This window comes from Phyllostomus discolor, chromosome 4, assembly GCF_004126475.2.
Source record: "Phyllostomus discolor isolate MPI-MPIP mPhyDis1 chromosome 4, mPhyDis1.pri.v3, whole genome shotgun sequence".
In the NCBI taxonomy this organism is placed as follows: domain Eukaryota; kingdom Metazoa; phylum Chordata; class Mammalia; order Chiroptera; family Phyllostomidae; genus Phyllostomus; species Phyllostomus discolor.
Genome location: NC_040906.2, coordinates 140,383,291 through 140,410,887, shown reverse-complemented (window position 1 = coordinate 140,410,887; position 27,597 = coordinate 140,383,291). Strand labels below are relative to the sequence as shown.

General features: G+C 33.2%; 1 protein-coding gene and 1 non-coding gene across 9 annotated transcripts in view; both read right to left on the bottom strand.

Moving 5' to 3' along the window:
- Positions 1–27,597, bottom strand: part of SENP6 (SUMO specific peptidase 6) — a 112,643-nt gene that overhangs the window by 29,571 nt on the left and 55,475 nt on the right. For 6 of the 8 annotated variants that reach the window (XM_028510889.2, XM_028510890.2, XM_028510888.2 and 3 more), the window contains 7 exons: positions 22,192–22,262; positions 21,579–21,721; positions 16,576–16,867; positions 10,433–10,659; positions 6,987–7,157; positions 1,074–1,107; positions 479–673 (listed from right to left, as the gene is read on the bottom strand). In XM_028510889.2, the coding sequence (XP_028366690.1) occupies positions 479–673; positions 1,074–1,107; positions 6,987–7,157; positions 10,433–10,659; positions 16,576–16,867; positions 21,579–21,721; positions 22,192–22,262 (1,133 nt within the window). Of the gene's footprint in view, positions 1–478; positions 674–1,073; positions 1,108–6,986; positions 7,158–10,432; positions 10,660–16,575; positions 16,868–21,578; positions 21,722–22,191; positions 22,263–24,332; positions 24,353–27,597 lie in introns of those variants that run through there. The other 2 variants (XM_036024367.1, XM_036024368.1) reach the window with 2 other exon arrangements.
- On the bottom strand, positions 26,027–26,133 carry LOC114495797. Its single transcript, XR_003684471.1, has one exon. It is a non-coding gene; the product is annotated as a U6 spliceosomal RNA (small nuclear RNA).

Below are 27,597 nucleotides of genomic sequence, written 5' to 3'. Positions count from 1 at the left end.
ATAGCAATTGAAGAAAAATTCTACAAATTTGTAAACTTCCTATTCAGGCTAAGTTTCTAGGATTCCAGATTTATGTAACTGATTTATACTGAGCAACTATCAGTGCATTAAAAAATTATCATTTTGTCTAAATCCTATGTTGTACATCTGAACCCAATACAAAATAATACTGAAAGTAAACTTACTAAAAAAATTTTAAATCATTTTACTCAGATAATACAAGTGTTAAACAGTGCAGCCTTTTTTAGTTCTAACCATTTTGAAAACTTGTTGAATGGGTAAACCTGTGTTTTATCATCAGGCCTTCCACTTTATGGGCTTTCCTCAGCTATAAAATGGGAAAAGTAATATCTATCTTAGAAAGTCCCTGTAAGGATTATAACATAATATAATATACATATAAGGGATCTAGCAAAGTATACTCACATTTCGCTAGTCAATGAATTGTATGTATTTTAATCCATTCTATGTAACTTACTTGTAAACTTATTTATTCCTTTACAATCATTCCAAACTTTATCCTCCGTATTCATCTGTAGTTTCATGCTCAGTTTTTGATAAACTGCTGGTACTGTCTGAAGAAACACTACTGGTAATTTTCGGACATTACAGGATTCACATTTAGTTAGATCAGAGGTATTTAAAGTAATCCCTACAGGATCATTTTGTGGTTCTGGAGGAAAACAAATAGAATTGGAAAACAAATCCATTCTTAAAATGGGAAAATCATAAATAAAGTATAAGAAAATACAAGTTTAAAGTTAAACACATTTATTATGCTCTGTAAATAGTAACTTATAGTGGGAAATGAAGAAAAATCTTTATAGCTATCTTAAAGAAGCTTCTACATTTTTCCTAAGTGAAAAAGAGGTTTCCAATGAAGTATACTTGCAAAAGATAGGTTTTATGATGTTACAGAATGAAATTACACTATTAAGATATGCATTTTGCTAAGAAAATATATGTGATAACTAACCATCTTAATGAATTCTATGAATATAATTTAAACTTTTATTCCTATAAAGTGCTTTAGCATAAACAAAGCTTAAGAAAGAAGACATGTAATAGCTTACCTTCTAGCTGTATCTTGATAAAATCTAAACACAACTAAAAAAAATAAGACAAATTAGTGCCAATCTAGATTTATGAAGATTTTTCTATGAACACCCCTAAATGACATACTATTTGGTACTCAGACTACAGAGGGCAGAAATGAATTATCTACCATGTACTTAAATATAAAATATCTTCCTCATTCCTAAATTATCTCAGAAAGGTACAGAATAGTAGGATTCATCTTTCTTTTCTTAAATCCTCATCTGAAGACATGCTTATTGATTTTAGAAGGGAAGAGAGGGAGTGAAAGAGGGAAAGAAATATCAATAGGTTGCCTCTCATACATGCCCCAAAAGGGGACCAAATTTGCAACATAGGCACATGCCCTAACCAGGAATCAAACCTGCAACCTTTCAGTTTATGGGACGATGATGCTCCAACCACCTGAACCACACTGACCAGGGACAGGCTTGATCTTTTTTATTTAAGTACTGAGAATATTCTTATACTATTGATTTATTTCTCTTAACTTCAAAAAAAGTTGACAGAATATTAAAATAAATACCTGAACACCATTACCCAGATTCACTGTTACTATCTTGCAACACCTACTCATTTTATCTATGTATATATAGTCATTTCCTTTTTGCTAAACCAGCATAAAGGCAGAGGTTCATTACAACATCTAAGAAAATCAAAATTAACTTCATTCAACATACAGTTCAGTTCATACTTAAAATGAGTTCATACTCAAATTTCCCCAACTGCTCAAAATTGTCCTTTACTGCTGCCTTAGCTTTTCTCCAGTTGATGATTCTTTCAAGGTAACATTACATTAGCCTCTTTTGTCCGCTCTTGTCTGGACCAGAAAGAAATCTCCCCTTGTTCCTCATGACACAGCCTTTGAAAAATCTTGTCTTGGTTCTGTAAACTGTACAACATCCTGGACTGCATCACACTGGACATGATGTCAGGCAGCCCCACTACTGATACAAGCTTAATCACTTGAAAACAGTATGCCAAGTCTTTCCACTGTAAAGATATATTTTTCCCTTTGTAATTAAATGATAGTCAGTGGAGAGACATTTAAATGCTTGTGAGTATCCTGTTTCTTAATAACTTTTCACCTAATGATTTTAACATATATGAAACATCTTGCCTAAATGTTATTGGTGGTTATGTCATAAAGAGATAATTTGCTAACTATTTTAATGTGAAGGAGACATATTAAGCCTTATACACCCTGAATGAATAATCATTTTGCATGTTTACATAAGTTAAAAGAATCAAAGGAGGCAAGAAATTCAAAATGCATTAAAAAATAAGCTGAATCAATACACAGAGGGATGAATAGATACATGAAAAGCAAAACTGGGGCTTCTGGTCAAGATGGAGGCATAGGTGGACATGCTTCACCTCATTGTACAACCATAAGACAGAACACGACTAACTTAAAAATGAAAAACACCCAGAACTGTATGGAAGTCCAACCACCAAGGATTTAAAGAAGCTATATCCAACCAGACAGGTAGGAGGGGTAGAGATGTGGAATTAGGGAAGGAAGTGGTGTGGCGGCTGCAAGCGTGAAGGTAGCGAAGCAAGGTGGTGGCTGGCTGAACAGATGGTCCCACATTCACACGAGGTGGAAGGTGGATAAGAGTCACAGAGACACTTTGTGAGCCACCACAGGCCAGAGCACGCAGCCCAACATTCCAGCATCAGGGAAAAATAAGGCCTCATAACTTCTGTCTGTAAACCCAGTGGAGGCTGGGGCAGTGGACGAAACCGACAATTTCTCAAGAGAGCCCAGAATGTATGCAAACCCACCCACACTGAAAATCACAACCAGGATAACAGCTGGAGGGGTGCCAGTTGCATGCAGGAAGTGAGTGAAGTGCCTGCAAATGGCAAGTGCCAGGCAAGCACCCAAAAGTCAGCCAGCAGTGGCACTGGCCCCTTTTGACTCCTCTCCCCATCACACAGAGCCATAAAGCAGGGTGCCCTGCCCCAGTGAATACCCAAGACTCTGCCCCATACAACTTAACAGGTGCTCTAAGACAGAAAATCAAAAAGGCTCTACCTAGTACAGACACAGGGAGGCTACCAAAATCAGCAAAGAGATATGGCCCAAATGAAGGAACAGAACAGAACTCCAGAAAATGAACTAAGCAGTTCAGAGAGAGCCCACCTACCAGACACGGGGTTCAAAACACAGGTGATCAGAATACTCAAAGATATCGTTGAATAAAGCAAAAGCATAAGGGAAGAAATGAAAGCTATACTGAGAGAAATACAGAAAACTCCACAGGAAACCAACAGTGAAGGGAAGGAAGCTGGAATTCAAATCAACAATTTGGAACATAAGGAAGAAATAAACATTCAACCACAACAAAATGAAGAAACAAGAATTAAAAAGTGCCAACATATGAATCACAGGGGTGGCAGATGGAAAAGAGGAAGGACAAGAAATTGAAAACTTATTTGAAAAAATAATGAAAGAAAACTTTCCTAATTTGATGAAGGAAACAGACATACAAGTCCAGGAAGCACAGATAGTCCCAAACAAGTAGGATCCAAAGAGGCCCACACCAAGACACATCATAATTAAAATGCTAGAGATTAGGGATAAGGAGAGGATCTTAAAAGCAGCAAGAGAAAGGCAAAGAGTTACCTGCAAAGGAGTTCCCATAAGACTATCAACTGATTTCTCAAAAAAAAAAAAAAAAAAAAAAGCTTTGCAGGCAAGAAGGGACTGGCAAGAAGTATACAAAGTGATGAAAAGTGAGGATCTACCACCAAAATTACTCTAAACAGCAAAGCTATCATTTAGAATGGAAGGACAGATAAAGTGCTTCCCAGGCAGGGTAAAGCTAAAGGAGTTCATCATCATGAAGTCCTTATTACATGAAATATTAAAGAGTCGTATTTAAGAAAAAGAAGATCAAAACTATGGACATTCAAATGACAACAAACAACTATCAACAACTGAGTCTATAAAACAAAAATAAACTAAGCTAACAACTAGAACAGGAATAGAATCATAGATATGGAGATATGGAGGCTTATCATCTGGGAGGGGGAAGGAGTAGAATAGGGGAAAAGGTATAAGTATTTAGTAGCATAATTGGGTAGGTACAAAATAGACAAAGGGATTGTAAGAACAGCACAGGCAATGGAGAAGACAGAACTTATATGCACAATTCATGGACCAGAATGAAGGAGTTGGGGTGGTCACTGGAGGGAAGGGGGATACCAGGCAGAGGGGTGGCAAAGGGGGAAAAATTGGGACAACTGTAACAGCATAATCAATAAGATATACTTTAAAAAATAGCAAATTTAGTAAAATGCCAATAACAGAATCTACTTGGGAGTTTTATGAATGTTTACTGTAAAATTCTTTCAACTCTTCTGTTTGAAAATTTTCACAATACAAAAAAAGGAAGCAAAAAAATACAAAATAAATTTATAATTACAACAACTGCAAATTCTACAATTTCACCAAACACATATTCTAAATATCATGTTTAAAAGTAATACATTAATTGGTTTCACTGGAGAGCAGCATGTTAATTGGAGATACAGAAACTAAAGTTAATAGCTTTAGAAAAGTATGTTAGATGACTCAAAAAATAACAGTAAGATATAAACACTAAAGTGGGAGCATTTGAATAAAATTGTTGCATGAGATATTTCCCATTTAAAAATGTAACTAAATTATATCTAAGTATTAATTATTATATGATATTTTTAGTAATTTGTTTTCTGGTTAAATAAAAATATTGACTTTTAAATAAAACTGGTACTTCTAGATGGTGCCAACTGTAACACTCAGTGAATTTAAAATAATTTACCTAATAATAAATGGCTAGAAAATCTGATAAAACATTTAAAACAAAAAATACTTAAAATCTGTTTCTCAGATTAATAATGACATGGCAGATAAATTGTTTCACTGCAAAACAAAGCAAATCATGTTCAAAAAGAAAATGTCAAATCACCTTTTAATATACACTATCTGAAGAAATTACAGATCCACTATACCTTATCAAAAATGTTCTCTGGGAAAATGCCATGGTACAAGGAAGGTTAATAACAGATTGCAAACTTCCACACATATGCACAACTATTTGTTGGCTAAAATATTTCATTTAGTATTTTAATTTTAAAAAGAAACCTATATTAACACATTTTATATTACATACACTCCCTTTTATTTGTTTTGTTAAACTTTATTTATCGAAAAAGGGGACAGAAAGAGAGAGGGAGAGAAACATGGACAAGGGAGAGAAATATGGATGTGAGAAACATCAATCGTTGTTTGGTTGCCTCTTGTGGCCCCAACCGGGACCAAACCCACAAACGCACCGTGAACCTTCGATTTGTGGGATGACCCTCAACCAACTAACCGAGTCACACTAGTCACGTCCTGCCTTTTATTTCTTAAAGTAAATTCAGTTAGTTTTTCTTCACCAGATCATATATGTACTAATCTGTAACTTTCATATAAAAAAATTCATTCAAATTTTCACGTTCTTGCTAGATAGTCTTGAGACTATGCAACTTTCAACTAAATGTCTAAAACATCACTCTTAATTATCATAGTAGGGAGTTCTGAATAATGATGGTCTAAATAATATGGGGAAAGAACCATAAAACTTACATGGTTTCCCTGGAAGTTTCACAAGTATAGAGACACAGAAAAACATCTTTGTTACCTGACAGTACCTGTAAAGATAATCTGTAGCATGAAGGTTTAAAACAAAACAGAGCTTCATAAATCCCTGAAAAACTTGATATGTAACGATGTTATTGAGCAATAATAAATAATCTACATATAATTTGCTTTAACTCTCTGGAGTACTTAACATTCTAGTTTTGAAATCGTGAGAAACTACAATTTTTTGATGAAAAAGAAAAAAATGCTGGTTTCTGATATAGTTTTTCTCTCATAAGAAATAAGGTCCACATTTCATTTTACACTATAAACTAACCTACAAAGTTTTTTGGCCCCTTTTGATTATATTTATCCTAGAATCATGAATCCTAGAAAATAAATAGCTATTATTTACCATAATTTAAATGACAGCACTACCATTTAACTTTCCTGATAGGATACAAAGTTTGCTTATTGATACTGCTTTATGTGTAAAGAATAATACTAGAAGACAGTTTGAAAGGTTAGAAAAGGATAGTCAGGCACACCGAGTTAAGGAATTATAAAATAAGTCTTACAAAATAAGTGCAGTGCTAAACAAAGATTAACTTACCAACAATGCATAGAACACATTAGAAAGAAGAAAAATGATGACTAGAAGGCTAATTAAGATTACATTAAATTTCAAAGAGTAAATTCGCATTTGAATTGGACTGGTAGCAGTAAAATAGTAAGAAAACAAGTATGACAGATAACAGTAAGAGAACTATAAAGTCATTTGGGTTTTGTGGACAATGAATTAATCTAGTGCCTTCTGGGTGGCTACTGTAGTCCAGTAATCTATTTCTAGGAGCCTTAGTGCTATAAGACATTTTTCTGCAGAGTCCAAACTTTTGGATTCTTTTTTCTGTCCTTATGTTCTTTAAAATACCCTTTTCATGCATTGAACAGGCATAAGAATAAAAGATGAACATATCTTTTAATAAAAGATTAACATTTTGGAGAGTTTTCTAACTCAATGAAAATACTAAGTATCTTTCTACAATGAATATGTCACTACGGTGAACACTGAATTATGATAAATTTTTTTACTAAATTTTAAGGTGAGGAGCTATTTATAATTGGTTATATATACAAATAAATATAAAATATTTAATTTTAATATTCTATTAAATTTAACACTGAACTTACAGATTTTAAAGTACTACATATTAGCCTTAGTCAGATAATTTTTAATCTTATACTTAGTACAATGAGTGCTTAAGGATGTACTTACAATTACAGGCTCTATTAATAGCCGAAAGAGTGTTCCTACTCGTATACTTCGACAGTTTAAAATGACACTGGCAAAGGAACCTGGGCAGCCTAAAGATACAGGATCAACTAAAGTTTCTTGAGGAATCACCTTGCGACGCTTTAGAGGTGTGCTGACAATAGAATTACCAAACTGAAAAAGAAAAATAATTTTCACTTAATAAGTTACTAAAACAAGGCTGCAAACTAAGTACTATACATATACAACGAAGACCCAATATGAGAAATGTAATGGTCAAAATATAAGATTTACATTACTCCAGCCGTGTTAGATGAAGTAGAAACATGTTGATTTTATATAATATTAAACACTTCTATTTTATATAGTTATATCTTAGCTAGTGATTACTTAAAACTCAGAATACAGCACAGCAGTGAGAAATGGTACTCTGGGAATCAGACTGCTTGGCTTCAAATCACAGTTATACCGTCTTTTAATGATCTGATTTTGTAAACTTAATAGTAATTCTATAAGTTTTAGGTTTATAAACTGTAAAATATGAAGAGTATTAGCTCAAATGAGCTAATGCCTATAAGCATCTTAGCACAGTGCTTCATGCACACTAAAATACTGGATAAAAGTTAGTTAGTAATAGGGGTACTGGCTATAATACTTGGATAGCCAGTATTATGAACAATTATAATTAAATGTACAATTCTTTAGAGAAAATGGGTAATTTAGAGAAGTGGTTATTTACATTACAAAAGGATTCCTCTTTAAATATTAAAATTTTAAAACTACTTGATTTAATATTTCAGTCAAATCCAAATGCAAATTATTCATAATACAAAATATTTTATATAAGTATATAATTTAAATTAAAAGTAATTAAAGTTATGTTAAAACTTCATTATTATCATCAAGAGAATAAAACATCACCTTCATAAAAAAAAGAGAGAGAAAGAAAGATATGTAATGCATAGAGAGAGGCCTATTCTCATTACATCTATAGAGACATTTCTGCGATCTGTTTCACAGGAGAAAATATTAAAACAAAAATACATTTATACCTGTAAACTGCTCTTTCAGGCTTATTAATAGATTTATCATAGATATTTTCTTTGATATTAACAGAAACCTATCAGAGCTGTTAAGAACATTTTTTTGTTTTAGAAATCTTTCTTCAAATGAGATGTTATTTAGCTCAAATAAAATAGATCATTTAAGAGCTTCTCCAGCTGAATTCACAGTAGAGAGAGATTAGAATGGGGTCATCTGTAACCTCCCAAGGAGCCTCTGAAAGGTCTCTGAGGAACCCTAATTGTTCAGTGTGCCAGTCTGAAAACTGTTCACCCACAAAGACTACCATATAGGAAATCCATCATTTATTAACTGAAGTCTCCTATTTTGACATCTGAGTTCTTTCTGACCTTTTCCCATGACACACTACTCTCTAAGAAGCATTCTTGCTGCTAAATCCTGGTATGTATAATTACTGCCAAAGTGCCCTCCAGCATAGTTATTTTACCAATTTACACATCCAACATCCCATTTCTCCAAACCCTAACCAAGATGAAATACTACTGTACTTCAAAAGTTTTTTTTTTTTTAAAAAGGGGGGAGCTTTTTTTTTTTTAAAGATTTTATTTATTTATTTTTAGAGAGGGAAGGGGGGGAGGAGAGAGAGAGAGAGAGAGAGAGAGAGAGAGAGAGAGAGAGAGAGAGAGAGAGAGAGAGAGAGAGAGAGAGAAAGAAACATCAATGTGCGGTTGCTGGGGGTTATGGCCTGCAACCCAGGAATGTACCCTGGCTGGGAATCGAACCTGGGACACTTTGGTTCCCAGCCGGCGCTCAATCCACTGAGCTACGCCAGCCAGGGCTCTCAAAAGTTTTCATAATTTCATTTTTAATACCACCTTTTTGAACTCTATTCATTTTCTTTACTTATTTTTCTAAAGTTGTCTTCCATTTCGTGGTTTTTAAGAAATTAAAAATATATAAAGGACCAACTCACACTCTGTCACATATTTCACTATTTTTTCTTTATTTGCATTTATCTATCAAATTATGTTTATGATGTTTGGTATACTGTTCTGTACTTTTCTTTTGATCAAATATATTCATCTCTTCATTTTACTACTGCTTGTGCCGAGATGTTTAGAAAGGCATCCTTCAAGATTATATTAAAAATATTAATCCATTTTCTTTTAGCCTTATAATTGCTTTTCATTTTTAGTTCTTTATGGTTCTTTCGTTCTTTATAGTTCTTTATGGTTTAGTTTCTTTATGGTTCATTTTTAGTTCTTTATGGTTTAGTTCTTAATAACTAAGTATGTAAATTGCCTATTTTTATCAATATTCCTGTAATCCCTGACATGTATATGTAAACCATATATAATTCTTATGGGTTTCTTTTTAAAAAAGTCTTTACAAAAATAAGAAAATATGCACATATTTCTGCATTTTGGTATTCACACTCAAAGTACCATGCAGAAATCCTAAGTCACTGCTATAGTTCTAATTTTTATTGTCAGCGGCTGCATAACAGTCCATGCTGTGGCTATATCATAATTTCTTTATCAATTTCCATATTAATGGGCAATGATTTAATATGCAGTTGTATGCCAATAACCATGTTTATACATACAGTCTTTGTACTATGGAAGGAGGATTCCTTTGAAATTGAGTCTAGGCAATTAATTAGTTGGTCATTCAGTATACATTTAAAATTTTTCAATAGGTGTGTTTACACTGCTTTCCCCAAAGATAATGACAACTTTCTTTTCCATCAGCAAATTACAAAAGTGTTCTTTTCCTCACATTCTTGTCAGCAGTATATATTAATTGATTTTGTATTAATTCTGAAAGTCTGTTTAGAATATGGTTATATTTCATTTTCCTTAATTTGTACTGCCTTACTAATTTGCACTTTTCATGTGGTAGTTTATTATCTGTCTTTGACTATTTTCTTTTTTTTTTCATTTTCTTTTCTCCTTCAACTTTTAAGAGTTCTTAGTCTATTACAGATGTTAACACAGTATATGTCATCTACATTACAAATATTCCTTTCTTAAAAGCACTATCGTTTGTCTGCTGACGTAACTTTTATCTTTTCTACCTGAACATTTTGGAAATTTTATATAGTAAAATATAGTACAGTAGAACAATGTATTTAAACATACCCAAGTTAAAAGGACTTCTCCCTGTCCCCAAATTATACAAGTATATTTGTTTATACTTACATTTTGATATAAGGTTAATATTGTCTCTTCCTGCTGAACAGTTTACACTTTAAACTTCAATTTAATTGAATGTTCTTCCAAATAATCTTTCAAGTGGTATTTTAAGCCTTACTTAATGAATAATTTATCTTTTTCTATTAACATTGTCAAATTATCCTCTAAACTAATACTTGCACCCCAAAAGGGAAACATAATCTGAATAAACGCCAATAAATGTAAAAGTACCTGATCTTTCATTCTCGCTTTTCTTGGCAACGGAACTGTATTTAACTCTGAATCTGCTGGACTGCTTCTTAGTTCATGCTCTACTCTACAGGTATTTTCATTTAGTGCTGCTTCTACTTTTCCAGTGGATGGTGCTGGGGAAGAACATGCTGAATCAGCAGGTTGAGGAGATACACTCTCTCTTCTGTTATTCCTGTCGTCGTCGTCATCATCACTGGACAAGATGACTATAAAAAATATTAAATATTTCATGTAGTTCACTTCTGGCATTATATATCTTTATATTAAAAATGTAAACATACTATCAAAGTGGAAAATATGCCAAATTTTATATGGATCTCTTCCAGATTTGAGATTAATAAAAACAAATGAAGATACAAACCACTCTATCTGATGAAATGTTAAATTTAGAAAATTAAAAATAAAGAAAGCATAACATCTTTTTTTTTACAACATATAGATATGAAATTGATTCTATAGTCTATCACTACCACAGACAAAGAAACATACACAAGTTAAATGTTTTTTTTATACATTTCCCCGTTTTTATTTATTTATTTATTTCTAGAGAGAGGAAGGGAGGGAAAAAGAGAGAGACAGAAACATCAACGTGTGGTTGCCTCTCATGTGGCCCCCACTGGGGACCTGGCCCGCAACACAAGCATGTGCCCTGACTGGGAATCAAACCTGCAGTGCTTTGGTTCACAGCCCGCACTTAATCCACTGAGCTATGTTAGCCAGGGCCACAAGTTAAATGTTTAATCAGAAGGTCTATCTCAAAGTTCCAAAAAGCAAAAGTATGACCATAATCTGCATACAAATTGTTCACAAAATAGCATGCATTTTAAATGTATGTAAAACTTCACATGATCACATAATTTTGGTGATATAAAATTGTGTGGTCATGCGACCACACTAGGAAACATTTCACTTTTTTAGGAAACCACTAAAATCCTAACTGGTCCTTAGGACAACTTGGACTAGCATCTAATGCTCAATCTTACTGAAAAATAAGCATGGACAAGAGAAGATATTATGAAGGTAATTTACTCTTATCCCTTGTACTTACTAAATCTTATCAACCCCATCTCTATATCATGATTCCCCAGAGCCACCCACACGGCACTTAAGTCAAATCCCAACTCTTTACTCTTTACTTAGTTTATAAATGTACATAATTTGGCCCTCGCCTACTCCTCCAACTTTCTTATACTACTACATTTTCCCTCCTTTATACTCCAAGCAAACTACCCATTTATTCTGTTACTCAAATACTGCAAGCTTGTTCCTGTCTGGATTGTAATTTCCCAAACTTCTACTTTTCCCCTCAAGTATTAGCTTAAATATCCCTTTTTGATTGACTACCCAATTTAAAGTAAGCACATGGGCACTTGATTATTCACATCGAGTGATTCAAAATTTGTTTTTGCTGTGCATGTTTACTTGCTCATTTGCCTCTCCCACTACACATTAACTATACCTTGTCCACTGCTATGTAACTCTAAAACAGTACCTGCCTGGCACAAGAAAAAAAAAATACAAAAATCATCTATTGAAAAATGCATAAATTTCTAGGAGCAATTTTCTTTTTTAGCAATCTCTACATAAATGCTTAGTTAATATTTTTTGGGTAGCATATGTGTCCCTAAGAGGTATCATCCCCAGCATCTTTTTTACTGTCTTTTTTTCTTTTGCTGTACAGTCTCAGAATCAAATGCTTAAGGGCTTAAAATGGATCTTTTTCAGAACCAGTATTTATTGACAGAATACATAACAGGCCAGATTAGATGGTCTAAGTAGATTTACAAACATTTGTTAAATGAGGGTTTTGTTTGCCTCATTCTCACTATTTGCCTCACCTTTTTCTCTCTGTAAAACCGAGGAGAATAACAGTACCTATTTCGAAGGACTGTCACAAGAACATAAGAGTATGTAAAAGGTTTAGCACAGTGCCTAGTGTTCTCTCTACAGTTATTTTTATGATGCTCCAGGGGCACTGAAACTTCTGTATCTACTATATCAAAAACTTATTTTAAAGCCCCAATGCTGCAACAGGTAGACCTGTACTACCAGTTCTTATTTTATTAATTTAAAATTATTGAGAGTTGTGCTCAATGTCACCATATTTGCAAAGCAAATGGAGAGTGTACAAATGTGGTATAAAGTTAAAAAGTTCATAGCTGCTTTAATTCGACATAAAATATAAAATATATTCTAATATATATTCAAAATTCTTCATCGGGGTCTGTTACAAACAGAACTGGGTCCCCTCAAAATTCTATGTTGAAGCCCTAAATCCCCAATATGACTATATTTGGGAATGGGGCCTTATAAGGAGGTAATGAAAAAGTTAAATGAGGTCAAAAGGTGAAGCCTTAATCTGATAGGACTGGTGACCTTATAAAAAGAGGAGATACCAGAGGTCTCTCTCCACACATGCACAGAAGAAAAGAAGAAAGGCCACAGGAGAACAAAGAAGAAAGGCAGCCATCGTAGAAGCCAGGAAGAGAGGCCTCAACAGACATACCAACCTAGGACACATCCTGATCTTTAACTTCCAGTCTCCAGAACTGTGAGAAAATAAATTTATGTTGTTTGAGCCTCTCAGTCTGTGGTACTGTTATGGCAACCCAATTACACTAATACAGGGCCTTTGTATTTATTATGCCAAACTTGTTCCCATAAATATCAGCATATCATCCTCTTTCATTTTGGGCTCTGTTCAAAAGTTGCTTTATCAAAGGTGCCTCTATTCTACCACCTATCTAAAATAGCACCCTTTCTGACACCTTATAATTATCAATCTCTATTTCCTGCTTCATTTTTCTACACAGAATTTATGATTACCTGAGACACTGCATATTTTATTATTTGATCACCCACAGCACAAGCTTCATAATAAATTATTTTAATAGAAATACAAATTTAAGAATGATTAAGAATATAAAGAAAACAGACTTTGGAACCAGAAAAAAAATTTTAAGTAAGCTTTTATTTCTTTTCTTATTTATTGGTTTGAGAGAGAGAGAGAGAAGGGGGTTAGAGAGAGAGAGACAGACATACAGAGAGACATTGATTTGTTGTCCCACTTATTTATACATTCACTGAATGATTCTGGTATGTGCCCTAAACAGGAATCAAACCCACAACCTTGGCATATCAGGATGATGCTCTGCCCAACTAAGCTACCCAACCAGGGCTCAAAAAATGCTTTTAAAATCTACACTCCAATGGTCCATATGTATATATTATTTATTCAATCTCCTTAAGCCAAGATTGCCTTAGTTATAAAATGGAATATATTAGTACCTACCTCACATGATTGTAAAAATTAAATAGATTAGTGTACAAAATTTTATCACAAAGCAGGGAATATAAGCATGCAATAAATGATAACTTTAAAAAATTTTTTATTTATTTATTTTTAGAGAGAGAAGAAGGGAGGGAGAAGAGAAACATTGATGTGTGACAGAAACACCAGTTGACTAACTCTCACACACCCCCAACCACAGACCTGGCCTGCAACCCAGGCATGTGCCCTAAGCGGGAATCAGTGAGCAACAGTTCAGTTTTTAGGATGACAGCCAATCCACTGAGTCACATCAGTCAGGGCTGATAACTTTTATTATTAATATGACATGTTCTTAAAATAGAGCATATTTTTTCTTATACTTACATGGGAAGTACTTAAGTTTTTATTTTTTTTTTTGAGCACAAGGGAATAAATTTATGTTTTATGGTTTTAATTCATGGTTGATATAGTTAAGCTGTGAAAAGTTAACTGCGTAATACACCTAAGAACCACATGGAGTTATTTCCTTGTATTATCAGCATACATGGTTGATGTAGACATGGTATTTACTTATCAATTTAGCCTTATTAACTTCCAGTTCCTATCATACTGGTAACTCCTTAAGAATGTTACATTTCCTATATGAAATTTGGCTCTGAAATAGTACACAGTAACTGCCTAGTAAGCGAGGTTTTTTTCCCCCTACCTTACCATAATAAAAACCTCACAATTAGAAAAGATCCAAATGATATTAGTATTTAATATTGCACTGGTATAAAATGTATCATACTCATCAAATAGCAACATTATCATAACACCATAATAGAGGTATAAGCTGCACAGCCATTACAAAGCATTGCTTTTAAAATGTGTTTTAAGAACTAAGCTAATGTACTAGTATGGTCTAAGTTTTTTATATGGAACTTAATTAAAATAGAACTTGACAGTTCTGAGGTTTTAAAAAAAGCTTAATTTTATCGCCTTTATTTACCAGTTTTCAAAGTAACAATTAGGAACCTTAAGCAATCTCCAAAAGTAACCAATGGAGTTTTTCTTTTGGGTGAAATTAGGAGATATCATTATAAACTGATTGATTATAATATATTTGACATATTTCAAAAAATAGTAGTTATAACTGTTTGTGACCCAAGCATTCCCATCACTGGTCAATGGGAACTCTTTCATTTTAGCTCCTGTGTCTTTCTGGCAGCTTCCATTCTTCCTAATATGACTAGATGATCTAGATTTATCCATACATTCATGCTCCAGATCTTGAGTTAGCAACTTCTGTGAAGAGCTCTGGGTATTTTTAGTGGGATATGATATTCAAAAACACAAATATGGCAACTAGGGTTGTTTCTATATGAGGGTTGCTTACTGTTTCTAGGCATTTTCTGTGGGAAAAGCTAGGAAACAGATATTTTCTAAGAGAAAATATACAATGAGTTCATATTAGCTCTAATTTAAATGTAAAGTTACAAGATTTTGATCTCTTTCATTTTACTTTTGTATCCTTTTTCTATAACACTGAAAATCTTGGTTTCTGGAGACAACAATATAATCGTTTATTTTATTAATGTATTTAAAAATCCCAATACCAATAATGTTAATAACAGTATCACTGAATATACTTAGGATTTCTTTACAGTTCCATTTGACCTTAAAATATCTCACATTAGGATGCACAGCCACAATCTTGTTTTAATTTACATCCATTTGAAATAATTCTTCTGTGTGTTCAAGCCACCAACTAGATATATAATGATGTTCATTTATTTCATTGCAGTTTTGATTTTTTTTTTAAAAAGTTGCAATTTAGCTCTGACAAGGTAACTCAGTTGGTTAGAGCATCGTCCTGATATGCCAAGGATGCAGATTCAATCTCTGGTCAGGGCACATACAATGAATACATAAATAAATAGAAACTGCTGTTTCACTTATTAATATAAATCAATAATTTAAAAAAAACTAAAAATAAATCAAAGCAAAAACTCGTAATTTAATTTTCTTTTATAATCATATGAAACATTTGTATGGTTCCAAAGTCTGATCTATAAAACAAGTATATTTGGAGACATCTAGCCTCTATCTCTAATTCCCATACTATTTCCCCCCTTTCCAACCACTTTTGAAATCAGTTTCTGATATCTTTCCATTAAACAGAAAAAATTCCTAGATTCTTCTCTCACCCTAAAGGGTAGCACAATATACACTTTGATATTCACCTTGCTTTTATTCACTTGATTAACAGATCTTGGAAATCAAACAATACTAAATCATAACTTTCTCTTCTTTTACAACTACATGTACTATAGTTTATTCAACCAGTCCCTAAGTGTTTCCAACCTTTTGCTATTTCTCATAACAGGACTGTGTTCCGTATACACACATGCACATGTGTTGAAAGATAGGAAAAAAGATTTAAGGGAGAAACAACGTGGTAAGTAAACTAATTTTCAGAGTCCTTTCTAACTGTAAAATATTTTATTGGGCTATGCTAGGCACTTTATATGTTATTTCATTTACTGCTTCAAAAATACTGTCAATGAAGAAACAAATCTTTTTATTTACAAATCAGAGAGATTAAGTTAACCAGACCAAAGTTAGGAAGTTGGGCATAAATGGACCTGATCTAGGACTGGGGCCAAGTTCTGTGCTTTTGTTGTTTATGAAGTAAAACATGAGAACACAGACAGTTTTAATCATCTATCCAAAAAATGTACCATAACTGACAGAAGTAGATACAAATCAAAATTACATTTCTCAAATATACTCATGCTTACTTCAAAATATATGTGAAAAATATTGGACTCATATAAGTAATACCAAAGGGAGTAAGTAAACCACTTACTTGGATCATTTAGTTCTGACAGGCTTGTTTTCTTTTCTTTCAGGTTTGTGATTTTGGTTCCTTTTGCCTTAGGCAAAACAACTTTGCCATTAGTCTGTAAATAATTCTGTCTACTATCATCACAATTCACAATAATATCAATTGGGACCTTTCCCATACTGTTGCCATAAAACTTCTTGACTGTTATGTTTTGTGACTTCTGTCCTCCAGAATTCTGATGATTTGACATTCTTAATAATGGTCCAGTTGATTCGTTCAAAGTTACAGCTTGTCTGCAATTTCTTTGCAAATCCTTAGAAAAAAGAATACCACAACTTTGGCATTTGGTCTGAATTTCTTTTACTTTTCCATATTTTGGACAACATTTACACTATTCAGAAAGCTTAAGTTCCAAAAAAATAAAAGACTTTGGCATTTTATTTCAACATCAAATAACAAATACAAAAATCTCAAAATTAACTCTTTCCCTCCCATCATCATCACCATGGCTATCACAAAAAAATCCAGAGTATGTCCTATCAGTTAGGATTTAGTATCAGAATTCTGAAGAAATTTTGAGACCTTCTAGTGCAGCAGTCTCCAAAATAGACTATGTATGACTCAAGGGCTACCTAAAGATTTTCAAAAGTATACAGGGCATAAATGATCTTAAGGGAATCAGTATCTACATCCTCAGTTTCTACATATAAACTTTCCAAAAACTGATATGATTATGCTTCTGATGTCCAGGCATCTCCTGCCACAACTGCTCTTCTTCACAAGAAAGAAAAGAAAGGGAAGGGAGGGGAGGGAGAAGACAAGACAAGACAAGGCCAGGCCAGGCCAGACCAGACCAGCCCAGCCCAGACCTCTGCCCTGCCAGGGTGGTTGAGTTGGTTGGAGCATCATCCCACACACCAAAAGATTGTGGGTTTGATACCTGGTCAACACACATACAGGAAGCAACCACTGTTTTTCCTTCATATCAATATCTGTATCTGTCTCTCTTTCACACACATCCACAAACATATCCTTGGGTGAGGATTTAAAAAAAAAAAGAAAAGAGCCCTGCCCAGTATGGCTCAGTTGGTTGGGCAGCATCCCACAAAGCAAAAGGTCACTGGTTCAATTCCAGTGACCTTTCAAGGTATATGCCTGGGTTGTGGGTTCCATCCCCACTCGAGGCACATGCATGCATTTGATGTTTCTCTCTCACATGAATGTTTCTCTCTCTCTCTTTCTCCCTCCCTTCCCCTCTTTAAAAAGTAAATACATAAAATCCTTTCTTTTTCAAAAATTTTTAAGATTTTATTTATTTTTAGAGGGAGGGGAAGGAAGGGAGAAAGAGAGGGAGAGAAACATCCATGTGTGAGAAATACATTAAATCAGTTGCCTCTCACATGCCCCCAGCTAGGGACCCAGCCTACAACACAGGCAATGTGCCCTGACTGGGAATCAACCAGCAACCCCTCTGTTCGTGGGCTAGTGCTCAATTCACTGAGCCACAGCAGCCAAGGCAGTAAGTAAAATCTTAAAACAAACAACAACAACAACAACAACAACAAAACACCAAAGGATAATTTTAAATGTTAAAAAGAAAGGAATGAATTGTAAGTTTTGGTTAACAAAAACTTTGCAAGAAAACTGATAGAATTCTAAGACAGTGCTTCCAAAATATTTTAAGAAAGGCCTAATGTAGGTTACAGTTTTGAGATTAAAAAATGGTTTTTTGACAGTAGAGTATCATGAAATTTGGGGCATTTACTTTAGAAGCTCAAAGAATTAAGTGATAACTACTACAATATAATTTTTTCCATGGTCACGTATTTATTTATGTGAATAAGGTTCCTCAGCACTTACTTCTATAAGAAGAAACATAGGAATAGATGTTGAGTCTTAGTATATAACATATATTTATCCATGGACACATGAAGTAATTAAGAACAAGTCAATATCTCTAATTAAAAGATGCATTTCAAATAACTTTATGCCAAATACTTATCAAACTTTGCAACAATATAGTTTTAATCTATTCTTTTTGTATGTTATTATGTTGTATATATTGTATTCTTTTCTAAAACTTAAGTATAACTGATATACAATATTATATTAGTTTCAGGTGTACAATATAGTGTGATTCAACATTTAGATACCTTATAATGCAATCACCACACTAAGTCTAGTAATCATCTGTCACTCTGCAGTCACAATATTATTGACTATATTACCCTTCACCTTTTTCACCCATTCCTCATCCCTCCCTCCACTCTGGCAACTATCCATTTATTCTCTTTCTATGAATCTGCTTTTCTTTTTAATAAATAAAATAATGTAAAATAAAAATTTTTAATGCTTCAAGCTTCATATCACAGGAAATTAAGTGAATAAATATTTGTTGTGACAATGCAAATGACAGAATGAGATGGTAATTATTAAGACTTATTGTATTTGGATACTACCAAATCCATACATGAGAAGGGAGATCTAACCAATTTATTTTAAAACGTTACCCTTTTCACTGTGTCAGCTATGATTTTCTGTGAGGCCATTTAAACTTTAGATGAAAAATGTTCAAAGTCAACTTAAAAATTCATAAGAGAGTACATAGTTGTTTAAAATTCTTTTAAATTGTTTAAGTGACAGGAGTTTTCAAGTATTTGCAGGAGTACTAAATGGCAGGGGGTAGCTATAAAATATTATATCTGTATATATAAATATCAAAATTCTTTTTACTGAGTGCTTAAGTTCTATACATTTTTCCTATGTGAATTTATAATTCAAAAATATATGCAAAGCACACAAGTAAAAAAAGTCTAAGGACCACTGTTCTAGTCTGGTCCCCTTTTTCAAGTGTGAAAAAATGACAAAAAAAAGTGTTTACCTTGCCTAAAATGACCAACAGAAAGCCCTTCTCTTGTACCATGTTACCTATTCCAAGATCTACCCTAGATAACAAAATGATGAAAATCAAGTTGCAACCAGGCCAAAAAACAACTTAGTAAAATACCAACTCATTATCACAGGATATTTAGGTTATTAAAAAAAAAAAAAGGATGTCTCTTTCTCTGACAGTTCATGGGAGAACTCTTCTTATGCTATTTGTGAAATATAGGTATAAGGAAATTATTTTTCTCATAGCACATTCAATAGCATCCTATGTATTTTGAATGCACAGATAACAGCTAAACTATGCACACAACTGGTTGGACACAATTAAGGGGCAAATGGTCTCACTCTCATATTTAGCCTTTTGCCAAAGAGAAAGAAAGAACATTATATTGAAATGAAATACAGCAATGTAAATTCTAACAATTTTATGTTAAGCATAATTTCTTCTGGAAAATAAAGATCCATGAAAGATTTATAAAATAAAATACATCCAAATTACATATCACATACTATTTGCCAGTCTCTAAGCATAAATACGAGGTCTGTTTAGAAAAAGTCCAGCCACTGTTAACAAAGCCAGAACAGTTTGCAAAACTTCACTGAACTAGTTCAGTGGGGGTGGTAGACACTGTTGAGTAAGCATGTGTATTATGTGGCCATCACATTCAAAATAACTGAGTGAGTAGAGCCAATGAATCTCTATCCAATTTTGCATTAAGCATGAACATTCCCCTGTGAGAACTATTCGGATGATTCAGAAGACCACAGCTATGGGCAACTGGTGTATGGCAGCTTCATTGCAACAATGTGCCTGCTCATTCATCACATCTCATGCGGAGGTTTTGAGGAAACATCAAATCACCCACATGACTCAGCCCCCCTACATCCCAGATTTGGCACCCTGTGACTTCTGACTTCTCCCAAAACTAAAATCACCTTTGAAAGGGAAGAGATTTCAGACTGTTGATAAGGTTCAGGAAAATGTGATGGGGCAGTTGATGGCAACTGGAAGAACTGTGTGAGGTCCCAAGATGTCTACTTTGAAAGGGACTGAGGCATCACTGTCCTATGAACAATGTTTCTTTTGTTTTGTATCATCTTCAATAAATGTCTCTATTTTTCCTATGACATGGCTGGATATCTCCTGGACAGACCTCGTATTAACCAAGGTAAAAGTGTCAGCAATGTGAAAAATCAACATTGTATGCCTCTTGATATAATATAATAGTAAGATTACAGCAACACACCTGAGGATTCTTGAAAAATGTATAAATCATGAAGAAACATCAGACAAACCCCACTCGAGGTTCAAAGTAAGTGATCTATACTCCTCACAAATATCTAGTCTTCTCACAGATACTTCTCACAAATATCAGGGTTACGAAAGACAAGAAAAGACTAAAAGAGACTAAAGATCATGGCAATTAAATGTAACGTCTAATCCTGAATAGGATCCTGTATTAATAAAGAACATTAGGTAATATCTGAATGGACTGTATGAATTATATGGTAATTTTGAATCCATGTTAATTTTTAAATTTTGACAGTTGTAATCTGGTTACATAGGAGAATGTCCTTTTACAGTTTTCATTTTTTAAAGAAAAACACACTAAAATATTATCTATAAATTTTAGCTATAAAATTTAAAATTTAGCTATATAAAATTTAGCTATTTATTAGCTATAAATAAGCATCATGCCTGTTTCTTATACTCAAATGGTGCAGAACAATACACAGACATGTATGTAGCAAGGGAGAAGGAAAGAAGGCAGAGGAAGGGAGAACAATAAAGCAAATGTGGAAAATGGAGGAATCAAATAAAAGGATATACGAATACCCTTTCTGTTTTGTTTTTTTGTTGTTGTTGTTTTTAGTTTACGGTAAATTGGAAATTATTTCAAGAAAATTCTGGTTGAGAGCAGTTATTTGCAATATGTTGCAAGGGAAACACATATATTCCTTTTAGAAAGACGTTCTACATCTTGGATAGCTAAAAATGGCCTAGTGAAGGGAGAAAAGCTTGCCTAAATAAATGTTCTGGTTCTCTTCGAGTCCTATAAGAAAAGGTCACCTAAAATTCAGTAAGTACTAAAAATACCATCTGATTGACAACAAAAAATAATTTCTCTACCCACCTCTAAACCAGTTAAACATTTTTTTGAGGCAGGAGACAGAGGAGATGTAGACTGATATGTACTGTGACGTTTCTGTGATACTTTCCTCTTAATTTCAGACTCTGAGTGTGATTGAGACTCTTCTGTTTTCTTCATTATACGATCTAAAGGAAGGAGACAGAAACAAAAGTACTAAAATTAAATATGATAAATTCCTCATGATCCTTGTTATGAAAACATACTAATTTATATCATCAAAATTTTTTAGTTAAAATGTTTCAACATGTACAATAAAGAATAACCAGAACTTTAAGTCAAGATGATTGCATGACACAAGATTACAACATAGTTTAACAAAACGTAATTATGAAGCTATAATCCCAGTTAATATTTGGATCTTGAATTTAACAAAAATGCTAATATAATGATTTCAAATTGAAATCAATTGAATGTGCAACCATTTCAGGATGATTTCATTCACAATAAATTGTCAAATCAGTTATAAAAAATGGTTTTCTAAATATGTCTATTATACCTGGGAATATTCTAAAGCCAGTGCCATACCTTTATTTCTACCTGTCATACAACTACCCAAAATCCTTTACAAACATAACAGATAAAACTGAACACTTACCAACACCTTGGGGCCGACCTAACCTTACAGGATTACTTTCAAATTTTTGGACATGAGGTGGGTATTCTTTCCTATAAAAGGAAATTTATATAGTTTTATTCTAACAGAAAAAATATTGTTCAAAATGAAAAAAAATCAGAAGCAGAGCATAACTTCTTTGCTATATAAAAATGACACTATAAAAATAAAACTATATTACACAAATAATACTAAAACTTAAACATTATAAGAACCCTAAAGTCAGTGACTATTTTTTATTTAGACTGTCAATGTATCAAAGCCCATAGCAGGCATCCAAATAACTCTCTTTTCAAAGTAGTCACTCTAGAAAGTTATACATTTATTCCACAAATGCACAAAACATAAAAATTTTTCTTTTGGAATTTCCTTCATAATCAGTTTATAAAAACCATATTGCAAAATAACTTGTAATACTTAACTGATACACATTTGTTGGGTAAAAATATCTCTGAACTTAATAATACTCAATTTGCCTAATTTTGTTGTAAATGCTTCTAGTTGTTTAAAAACAAAAAAATAAATAAAAGAATACATAGTGAATAAAATATTGGCCTTGAGGAGAATTCCAAAGTCATTACAAAAAGTGTTACGTATAAAACCAGCAATCATGGAACAAGTATTTTAGTCTTGTAATATTACTATATTGGGAATATACTATATTTTTAATATAGTAATTATATTATCAGACTTCATATACAATTGATTTTCAGAATTCTGAACACAATCTTTAGTAAATATGGGTCATAAAATTAACCATTTAAGTCCAAATATACACTAATTTGGGGGAAAGCAAAAAACCCATAGCTACTTGTGGGATAGAGGCATTAAAGGAGATTTGCAAAATGCAATAGACTAGAAAGCTATAGTAGCTAGATACTATCCATCCTACAGAAAAGCTTCTAAAAACATTCCAATTTTATTTAACCAGGGAATTAAAAATACGAAGTTATTCTATTATTTGTAAATCCATTCACACTAGTGATTGATACCAAATTAATTAAACAAAAACTCTAAAGGAAGTTCCCTGTAAAGATTTAATACTGAATTTTAAAGGTCGAACCACCTAAATTGAGAACAAAATATGAAATGGCACAAGAAAGAAAATAGTAAGAGCAGTGATAGTAGTGAATTTGTAATAGCAGTTAGCAATTAGTGAGCATCATGTGCCAGGTACTGTTCTAAGTGCTTTCCTTCCATTAACTGTGTTAATTCTCACAATAAAGCATATACTATTGCTATACAAATAGCATATACTATTATTAGCACTTTATAAATGAGGCAACTGAGGCACAATAAGGTTAGTTAACTTGCCCAAGATCACACGACTATTAAATAACAATGTCAGAATTTGAATTCTGCTACACTGCGTTAATACTGATAAGTAATGGTGTTTTCATCCTTACAGAACATCATTTGATACAACCAGGCAATTTCCGTCCTGCCAAAATTTTAATATTAGTGAGGATATGAGTTGTGAAGATGAGAAAATGCATTAGAGATAGTAGTACTACTAGTGCTGTGATAAAGGTAGGTTTTTCAACTCCTAACTACACTAATTTAGCTAAAAATAAAATGTATTATTTTTATATTCCATACACTTTCACACTAATGAGGAGATAATATTCTTTAAATCACATAACTAATTTTCTAATCTCTAATTTTCATGACTGTACACTTTGGAAAAGTAAAGATACCAAATTTAAAATGCAACAGAAGCAATAATGATGATACTATTACAGTTAACTCTAAAATCTCTGTGCATTACATATTTTTTAAAATAGTAGACAATGCAAACAGATATTCTTAAATACCAAGGATTATCAACAATGTAAATTAGAGTGGCCAAAAAAACCCCTGAAAATACAGATATGCTGTAGAATGCTGTAAGCACAGCTTCGTTCAATAGCAACTGACATAAATTGATCTGAGACAATAAATCATAAATGTGCATGGACTGATGAAAATGATGAATTAATACAGTGTTCTTTGCAATTTGATCAAGTGCACTGAGTTCTGCATAGGAAATGAAGAATACACTAAATACATCATGTAATATCCGTGACCTTATCATGTATTATAATTTAATGTTAATAAACTATTATGTATATTTGCTAACATACCAGACATTATGGCCACTCTATATCCAATATTTGCTTCATGTTTCCCTATACAAAGAGGACAAATTAAGTTTTGTTTTAAAAAAATGTATTATAATAAATAAATTACAGAAATAAAAGCATGCCTTAGGTTTAATACAAAAATATAAGAATTTCAGGATAAAAGCATTAGCTTTAAAAAAGAATTTTAAAATCTTTCTAGCATTAGTAACTTGTATTCTTTAAAATTTAGTTGAGTTTTTAAAAGATTTTTGCTAGGTGAAAAAAATAAAATTTTATGCTAATTTCTTGGTTTAAGGGTTTCATCACTCTACAGATATTAAAATTTCAAACTCCAAACTGATACAAAACTCAAGCCTAGCACTTAAATTCCCAGTGGTTAGTTCTTTCCCACCTCAAACCAAGTAGAAGTAAAGAAGCTTCCCTGTCATGCCATATACATGGCAGGAGGTTTAGGGCTTCTGAGGGTTTATGTTTTGCAAAGAAGTTTTAGAGAAAAACCACACCTTGTGGAACCAACATTTTACAAGCTGCGTAAGGCGAACTGGGACAGCTACTTTTTCCTTCTTTGCAGAATTCTTTAAATTAACATTAGAATGCTCTGTTCATTAAAGGTTAGGCCTCGGCTCTAAAAGTTTTCAAAATAAACTTAATTTTAGCCCTGGCTGGTGTGGTTTAGTGGACTCAGTGTGGGCCTGTGGGACGGAGGGTTGCCAGTTAGGGTCCTGGTCAAGACGCATGCCTGGCTTGCAGGCCAGGTCCCCAGTGCGGGGTGCATGAGAGGCAACCACACATTGATGTTCCTCTCCCTCTCTTTAAAAAGGAAAAAATAATAAACTTAATTTTAGAATCATTTTAGATTTGCAAGAAAAGCTTTAAAGACCATTCACAATAGCCTTACATCCCATACTGAGTTTTTCCTACTGTTAATACCTTTATTACCATCATACATGTCAAAAAAGAAATCGACATTGCACACTACTGTTAACTAAACCCCATACTTTATTCAGATTTCACTAGCTATTCCACTAATATCTTTTTCATTCCAGAATCTGATCCAGAATCCACTGCATTTAATTTCCCATCACCCTGACACTAGAAAAGAACAAATCAGCTGTTTTTGTAGAATGCACCTCAACCTGGGCCTACCTGACTGTTTTTCTCATGATTAGGCTGAGTTGTGGTTTGGGGGTAAGAATATCACGGAGGTGAAGTGCCCTTCTCATCACGTATCAGGAGGTACATGATACCAATATGATTTATCACTGGTGATGTTAACCTTGATCATCTGGCTATAGTAGAGTGTTTGCCAGGTTTCTCCACTCTATAGTTACTATTTTTCCTTTGTATACTATTTGGAAGCAAGTCAGTCTCTAGCCATAAAAGGAGTGAGGACAGTTAACCTCCACTTCCTGAAGAGGGGGCTATTTACACATATTTTTTGGAATTCTTTAGTAAACAGCTGTCCATTCCCCAATTCATTTTGTGCAGCTTGTAAAATCCTAGGATAGTTCAATAAACTTATTCAATCATTTATACCGTATCATTCATGAATATTTTTTGAATTTTAGATTATAATCCAATTGTTTCAGTTTTGGCCCTTGGAGCTTTTTCAGTTGACTCTTGTGTCCTTTTAATGTGACCTCATTCCGTTTTTGTTTTTTATTCTGGTAAAATACAGATAACATAAAATTTATAACAACATAGAACCCTTCAGTAATCTGCATGTCATCCTTGTACAGTGGCCATGAAAATATTCCCTGTATTATTCCGATTTTAGTATATACACTATTGAAGCAAGTACCCTTTTGTTTTTTGAGTACTTGCTTAGTTTCTGACCCTATAAGATGCTCCATTCACTCTGTGTTTTTCCTTAACCCATCCCTAGAATCAGCCATTTCTCCATGTTACTTTTACTATATAGTGGTATTAGAAACCAGGATCTGGGTGCTGGTGCTTTTTGGGGGGACTTAGTTTCAATGATAGCTCATTTTTAATCCATCTTCCCAGTGCTGTAACTGATCTCAAAAATGTAAATTTTGTAAAATAAATCACTGTATTCATTTTACAGTTAAAATAGCTTATTCCAAATTCATGTTAAACTTGTCTACTTATCAAAAACATGTATTAAAATCTCCTACAGTTGTATTCTAACCAAGAACTTCTTGCTTATTTTATTTTAGGGGTAGATATTTAAGGATTTTTTTAAGATTTTATTTATTTACTTTTAGAGAGAGGGGAAAGGAGGAAGAGAGGGAGAGAAACTGCAGTGGGTGAGAGATACATTGATCAGTTGCCTTTCACATTTCCCCAAATGGAGATGTGGCCCACAACCCAGGCATGTGCCCTCAGTGAGAGTCAAACCAGTGACCTTTTGGTTCACAGGATGGCACACAATCCACTGAGCCACACCAGCCAGGGCTATATTTAATTTTACGATAACATTTAGTTGTTATAACTCTTATAGACTGTGTCCTTTATAAAACGTGCTCCTTCATCCTATTTAGTGCTTCTAGTTCTTAATACCATCTCATTGTTATTAAAATTCTACTCATGCTTTTTGTTTGCATCTTTTGTGACTTTAACCACCCTTTCACTTACAGATTGTTATTTTATGTCTCATTCTTCTACACAACATAATATAGTTGGATTTAACCCAATCAGCTTGTCTTTTATTAAATTTATTCAACCTGGTCACAATTATTGTAACTAATAGGCTTCATATTCTCCTTTCTTGTTACTTTATTAGTTGTTAATTTTTATATCTGTATTTGTTTCTTCTTTTCCACTATTTATACTGGTTTACACAATTGCTATTCATTGCATACTCCAACCATTAACCTAACAAATGAATAGTTACCCTCCCTCTTTGGGCCATTATTCCAATTGCATACTTCTATTCATTAATGTTATCAAGATTTCAATTTTCAAGCAAGATGTTTTACTGCCTCTCTAATAGAATGAGATCTTTAAAATTATTTTACTTGCACCCTACCCCTCACAATCCACTTGCCAAGAAAAGACCTTAAAGAACCCTTTTACTTCTGCCTTTCCACCTCCCCAAACACCTAGATGTTGCTGGAATAGTATAATTGTGTCAAATTATAAATACAGGTAAAATTTTTTAATCTAAATTTTCAATCTAAATCTTTTTAATCAGATAAAAATAACACTTCCCTACCTAAAATACCCCAAAGGCTCAAACTCTTCAGATTATCTTGATAAAGCTCTTTAAAATATGGATCCTAGCTGACCTCACTAAGACTCA